Genomic DNA, 6997 nt, shown 5'->3' on the forward strand with positions numbered 1-6997 from the left:
AACCCAAAATTTAAAAGCACTGCCACTCCCTAAAACTTACTCCATTGCTATACTCTATTATTATTTTTCTGTTTTCCAGTCATACTGGTATTATTATCAAAAAATTAAATACTCTCATCTAATTTATTAAAAATTTATTCACTATAGTACAAAATATTTTTTTTTACCTCACTGCTACAAAAGTATTCGTACATTTATTTCTGTAAAACTAAAATAATTTATTAACTACTTCGACCACAAACAATTTTAATTTTGATGATAGATCGATTAACTTTGATCAAGTTAATAGCTAAAGCTACACTACTTAAAATTAGCTGGTTCAAGATAATTGTTTATTTGAACAAATTGATATCTATTAAACTAGAAAATTTCATATGGAGTTCTCTTAAAATTGAGTTTTTTTTTTAGATTGATAATGAAAATGGTGTTCATGTTCTATAGGTACTTATAGTTTTGTCTATAAATTCAGGCTAAAAGTTACCTTGTGTTAGGATAATGTGAAGTTTTAAGGGTTGAATTTTATGTAATGTCAAAAAATCGAAGTTTTACTAATTTTGTTGTTATGGTTTTTGAAGAGTTTTGTATTTTGAGGTTTTGTTTTGTGTTGGTTATTTATAAAATAAAAAATTATTTTCTTTCATTGAGGATATAAAACGTAGAGGAGAGTAGAGTAGAGAAATTAAAATGAATAAGAATAAATAAAAATTTTAAAAGCTAATGTGTTAAAAAAATACCTTCTTTTTAGAGAATGTTGATATTTATTTTATTTCTAATAAGGTGTTTGTTCCTTTTTTTGTTAGAATAAAAACTGGTAGTTATTCTTGATTAGTGTCTTAAATTTAAATTATACACATTGAGTATAAATTATAATTGCTGGGTAACGAGTGTTATATGCTTGAGCATTTTCTATTACTATATTGATGTTTTTTAGTTTTTATATTACGTTTACATTTTTCTTTGCCTTTTTTTATAATCATATTCTCTTGCTACACCTCGTATTTCAAGTTGTATATACAATTTTTACTTGATATTATTTAATATAACTAAGATTTTTTCAAAATTAATCTTGCCCTTTCTAAATCTAAACAATAACACATGCTAGTAATAAATAAAAATCCTCGAATTTAACCGAAATTAAGTTAGCAACCATGATCTACAAAATCATATGGCATACCTCTTACAAAAAGAATCAAGAATATTATTACATCTAAATTAAACAAAGTATACAACACAATATTTACTTCCTTGCTCTTCCCTTTGCTTTTGGATCAAAATGATGAGACTTGAGCTTCTTCTTGCGCATTGTAGAGGCAGGACCACCTCCCTCTCTGAATGGCATGCCCATAAGAACTAACAACTTTTGCGCTTCTTGATCGGTTTTAGCCGTTGTCGTGATGCAGATATCCATTCCCCTAGGTTTGCCGACAGCGTCGTATTTGATCTCCGGGAACACACCCTGGTCCTTAACGCCGACGCTGTAGTTCCCATTGCCATCAAAGCTATTGGGGTTCAGACCTTGAAAATCTCTTGTCCTAGGAAGTCCTAAGTTGATAACTCGGTCTAGGAAGTTGTACATGACCTGTCAAATATCATGTTTTTATGCTATATGGAAAATGCCATAGTTATGGTTTATATTATGCGGTCCTAAAACCATGATTTGAGCAGTTAGTAACTTAATGAAGAAATGAAAAGTAACTTCAATTTTTTATGTTCAGATCACATTCAGCATCAAGTTACACGCATTGTAACGAGTTTTCAGAAATCCACCAAGTCTCATTTGGTAAATTCTTGGTAATAATACTCGTGAAACTGAACACCGAATTCAATATAAACAAAGGAAACGATTAATATAGCCTATACAAAAGAAAACAAGTTCATCAGCACCTGCTCCAAAATAAAATATAGAAACACACAAAAGCATGAAAGGAAAACACAGTTATCTAACTTTTGATTCCTAAAGTACCAAGTTCAAGATAACAAAGAATAATGTTGTCTATGTAAAACTTTTTTGTTACAAGATAATGTTTGACAATGGAAGAAACATTTTTTGTTACAAGATAATGTTTGATAAATGGAAGAAAGCATATTCCGCCAACAAGTTCAAGATAACAAAGAATAATGTTGTCTATGTAAATATTTTTTGTTACAAGATAATGGTTTGACAAATGGAAGAAAGCATATTTCGCCAACAGAGAAAATACTCAACTAGCAATTAGCAAAATGAAGGCATACATTCCAAATTTCCAAAATCCCAAAAAGCAACCAATTACTACTACCTATCTCGGGTTACTTTCTAATCTGGAGAGAAGTCTGAAGTCTTCACATTTTTTAAAGATTATTTGACTATCCAAATTCCCTTAGTCATGAATCCTCCATTACTGATGTTAAGAATTACTACCTTACCAAATCAACTGAATATGCCTTAAGAAATGAAATCCTTCCTTAGCATACAACACCATTGAATTATATTCCATTACTCATAATTCATTCCACTCTTCTTTCACAAAAAAGAGACATCAATAAACTAACACAAAGTCTTTAGTCACATGAGGCTAAACAATTCAACAAACAGAAATTAACAGTTTACAAAGACATTTAAGTTAGCTATACCAGCGAATAATCACCCTATCTCGGGATCGATAGTACTAGCATTGTAGCAGCTGATTATCACATCCCAGCAACATAGTGATAATCACATTGTTCTTAATACCATATGTAGTGTGAAAATGTCTAGATTGTGATAACAAAAGCTCAAGAAATTCGAGTAGCTAAATATTATATCTTTGACATGCTGATTGAATATATGCAGTAAACAAATATCAATTGAATAGCAGATGGCTCACCTTTCCTCTGAGTGTCACGGCTATCCCAAGTGGTTGACCTTCCCTAATCTTGAAGGTGGCAACAGAAGCCCTAGCCCGAGTCTTAATCGGTCTCTGCCCTGTGATCAGAGCCAGATCATTCATTGCTGCTTCCAAACCCTTTGCATTTTGTGCAGCATCACCAATACCGCAGTTAACTGTAATTTTCTCGATCTTTGGCACCTGAAACAATAGACACAAAACAGAATCCAACATTGCAAGATTAAAGGATAACCAACTTATAACACTTCTGTCTCATTTTTCCCACCACATTATTCAAAAATTGAACAACTCCATACCAAAAAATATTTGAACTTCAACAAGAAACCCCATGAAATTAAGCTAAATTAACATTCCTACATTGCATTTGCCACACTTTATAACACCAAAACTTAAGAAATCCAATTAACCCAACCAACAACAACAACAATAACAATAAAACAAGGTAAAGTATTTGTATGGACTTTTCATAGAAAGTACCATTTCATGGAGCTGTTTAAAATATTTAACATTTACTCTATGTCATTACGTATTTATTTATTGGTATCAAAATTTCTACTTACTAATGACTCTACAAATTATAATGTTTCATAATAACACTTGAATCACTCAAAAACCTATACAATCCCAAAGACCCAACCCGGAGACGTCCTCTGCCCCCATGGAAACATGACCATCCTCCTTGGGCATTGGGTTGCAGTGAAAACACATCGGCATAGTTTCAATCGAAAAATTATTATTGTTGGGTCCTCCTCCTTCTTGAGCCTTGGTGAGTGTGAGATGATGATGAAAGGTCTTGTTTTTTATATTCTTGGATTTAGCTGGAAGGAAAATGGAAGGAATTTTGCAGCTGCAGGATGAAAGATAGAACAATACTGTACACTTGCAATGGCGCATAGATGAAATATCCTCAATTTTCAATCTTGTGTCAAACACTTGATTTTGCTCTGTCTTTTTTATTATTATCCACAAATACCCAATCACACAATCCTACTAAAAAGTATACATTTTATTTTCTCCAAAAGCCTTCCATCAAATAGAGCTCTTTATGAGAGCTCCATCAAATACTTTGCCATAAAACAAAATCCCATGAATACAAAGAAATTTTTTTATCATGCCCCTATCACACTTTCCCCCAGAATCAATAATAACAAAAAATTACAAGACCCCATAAACCAAAAACCAAAAAAGGCTACAACTTTCATTCTAAAACTTGGAAACAAAACAATCTCAAGAAAAAGTGGGTAAAGTTTCTTAAGAACCTGGTGGATATTGGTGTAATTGAACTCCTCCATGAGCAAAGGAACAATTTTGTCTTTGTAAGTAGTTTTGAGACGATGAACAGTCTCTGCTTCGGACTTGTCAACGAGCACCGCAGCACCAGAATCAGAGGCCTTCACAGACAGCAATCCATGCCTTGTTCCATGAGAAAACGGTACAGAAGATGATGAAGAAGATGAGTGTGGAGGTGGAAAGGGACGAAACTGAGCAAGGAAAGAGGAACTCGACGAGTGAAGAAGAGAATGAGTGGTTGCCATTGTTGTGGGTTTTGCTCACTCCACTTCTCTCTTCTGCTTCAAATATGGATATTGATTGGATTGGATCGGAGGGCATAGATTTTATCATCCACTTGTAAAAAATTTCTTACTCTATATTATTTAACAATTATTCATTTATATATTTTCTTTTTTTAACTATTTTACATTAATATAAGAGAGAATCATTATTCTAGAAATTATATAAGAATTACACTTGAAATTATACCTCCTTTAATAAGATAATAGAGAAAAAATATATAAAATATTGATTTAACTTTTTAAATCATTCGATATTAAAGACTCTGAATAAGAATTAATTTAAAAATATTTTATTAAATTAAATGATATTATAATTTAAATTATGAGATTTTTTAAATAAATATTTTATTTATTGATATAAATAATTTAAACACAATTTATAGTTTTGTGTTTTATTATTTATTTTTAATATATCTCATTAATAATATAAATAATTATACTCTACATAAGATATATTGAGTATATCAATTTTTACATTTCACAAATATATGCATTTTATTTGCTTAAATTTGTATTTATAAACGAGATATATTTGTAATTAATTCATTTATACGGTTAACGAGATAAGTAATAGAACATAAAACATAAATAGTGGCTAAATTATCTATATCGATAAATAAATTATTTAAAATATTTATTAAAAAACTCTAAATAATGTTGTAATTTTATATTTTACATATTAAAGTTATATTTATAATTTGGTATAGTCTTATTAATTTTTTAATTAGGTTCTTATATTTTTTATTCTTTTTAATTAGATCCTAAACTGTTTTAATTTTATAATTATGTAAAAAATATTAAAATTAATAGAATATTTCTTTCAAAAAGTTATATATTCAAATATCTAATTAGATTTTTTATTGTGAATACCTTCAATTTACGAAAAAATATTTAATTAACTCTATATTTTTTACTATTGTTTATTTAAATTGAGAAATATTTTGTACTAATAATTAATTTATTATCTGTTTTGCATCATAAATTATCTAAGAATTGATACTTGATACTTAATTGTTAGTAATATATTTGTAAAAACATGTATTCTAAGTTTTTACTTTTAATTTTAATTTTATTTTTATAATTTTATTTTTTTTATTTAATTATAACCAGATCAACTTTGTGAATCAACGACTCATCGGTTGACCGAGTGATCCGGTCATATGACCGGGTTAATTACCAGTTCGATTTTGATAACTATGCCACCGCTGCCATCACCTCCTCCTCCTCTTTCTTTTTTTTTTCATTTAAATTTCTTCTTCTCGTTTCTTTTCCTCCTCCTTCTCATTCTCCTCCATCTTTATCATCATTATCCTTATCATTATTGTCATTATCGTCGTTTTCTTCTTATACATATAACAATTCAAATCTAGAATGCACCAAAATTCTTTAATAATGATGACACATAAATAAACTCAAACTAAGTGCTCCTTATTTAAATATATAATGCACCGAAATTAAATTCAGAATACACCAAAACTAAATATAGAATGCATCGAAATTATTTAATGATAACTAAAAACTCTTCCTTCTTCTCCTTTTTATTCTTCGTTATTATCTTTTTCTTTTTTTTCTTGTGCATCCTCTCCTTCTTATTTTACCTTCTCATGATTCTTTTTATTTTATTCTCTTAACAAGAATAAAAACAAAAAAATCAAACAAAGAAGAAGAAAATATACATAATGCTGCAAAATTAATAGAAAAAGGAAGAACCTATGTGCATTCAACTAAATACGATTGTAATACTATACGGACATATTTGTTCAAATATAATATGAGAAACAATACTCCTAAAAAAAGACATAAGAGCAACAGAAAAAATAAATAAAAAAAAGAAGAATAAATGAAGAAAAAATTCAGTATTAAAAAAGATATTTTTGTACTTTTATAATAAAATTTCGGTGTCAAAACTAAAATATTTATGTATTATTATTAAAAAGTTTCAGTGTTATTTTTCTAATAAATTCAGTATAATTCAAAACTCTTCGTCCTTCTCTTTTGCATTTTTTGCTGCTTCTTCTTTTTTATCTTTTTTTTTTCATCTTTTTCTTTATTTTATTTTCTTATAATTTTTTTTGTTTCACTCTTTTAAGAAAAATAAAATAAAAAAATCAAACAAAGAATAATAAATAACTACAATATCACGTAAAGAATAATAAGAGAAGAAACAAAAATAAAACGCAATAATAGCGCTACCAATAAAAAGAAAAAGGAGAAGGCGTACAAAAAAACACGAAGAAGAAATATGAAAAAAAAAATGACAAAATTTTGTGCATATATTATATAAATGAGTTTCGTTAGATTTAGACCAATTTAATTAGCCTTAGTTATTAAAAAGACTTAAATATATAATAAAATTCTAAAAAAAATAATAAATCACATGGTTATGGTTGTTAATGTGATTATAATTATCTTCTATTTTTGTTATAAAATTTGTTTATTCAAACTATTCAAATTATTTTTGTCAATTTCGATGACCGTACAAAATTGACATCACTTGTTATCAAACTTAGATGATTTATTATTACCGGCGTTTAAGATTTTCTATTAGAATAATGTTAA

The 6997-nt window shown here is 28.3% G+C and overlaps 1 protein-coding gene across 1 annotated transcript; it reads right to left on the reverse strand.

Moving 5' to 3' along the window:
* Positions 1–1102: 1102 nt before the first annotated feature.
* LOC130977057 (50S ribosomal protein L5, chloroplastic) lies at positions 1103–4454 on the reverse strand. Its single transcript, XM_057902056.1, has 3 exons — positions 4124–4454; positions 2844–3044; positions 1103–1579 (listed from the first exon to the last, which is right to left on the reverse strand). Exons 1-3 carry the CDS (start codon positions 4397–4399, stop codon positions 1238–1240), a joined length of 819 nt encoding a protein of 272 aa, XP_057758039.1. The 5' UTR covers positions 4400–4454; the 3' UTR covers positions 1103–1237.
* Positions 4455–6997: the final 2543 nt, after the last annotated feature.

The sequence above is a fragment of the Arachis stenosperma genome, chromosome 4, assembly GCF_014773155.1.
Source record: "Arachis stenosperma cultivar V10309 chromosome 4, arast.V10309.gnm1.PFL2, whole genome shotgun sequence".
Taxonomy (NCBI): Eukaryota; Viridiplantae; Streptophyta; class Magnoliopsida; order Fabales; family Fabaceae; genus Arachis; species Arachis stenosperma.

Coding starts and splice junctions, on each gene's coding strand:
- LOC130977057 (XM_057902056.1), bottom strand. CDS start 4,399: ATGGCAACCACTCATTCTCTTCTTCACTCGTCGAGTTCCTCTTTCCTT. Junction 3,045..4,123: donor ATTACACCAATATCCACCAG/GTTCTTAAGAAA, acceptor CTATTGTTTCAG/GTGCCAAAGATCGAGAAAAT. Junction 1,580..2,843: donor CCGTGACACTCAGAGGAAAG/GTGAGCCATCTG, acceptor GATATTTGACAG/GTCATGTACAACTTCCTAGA.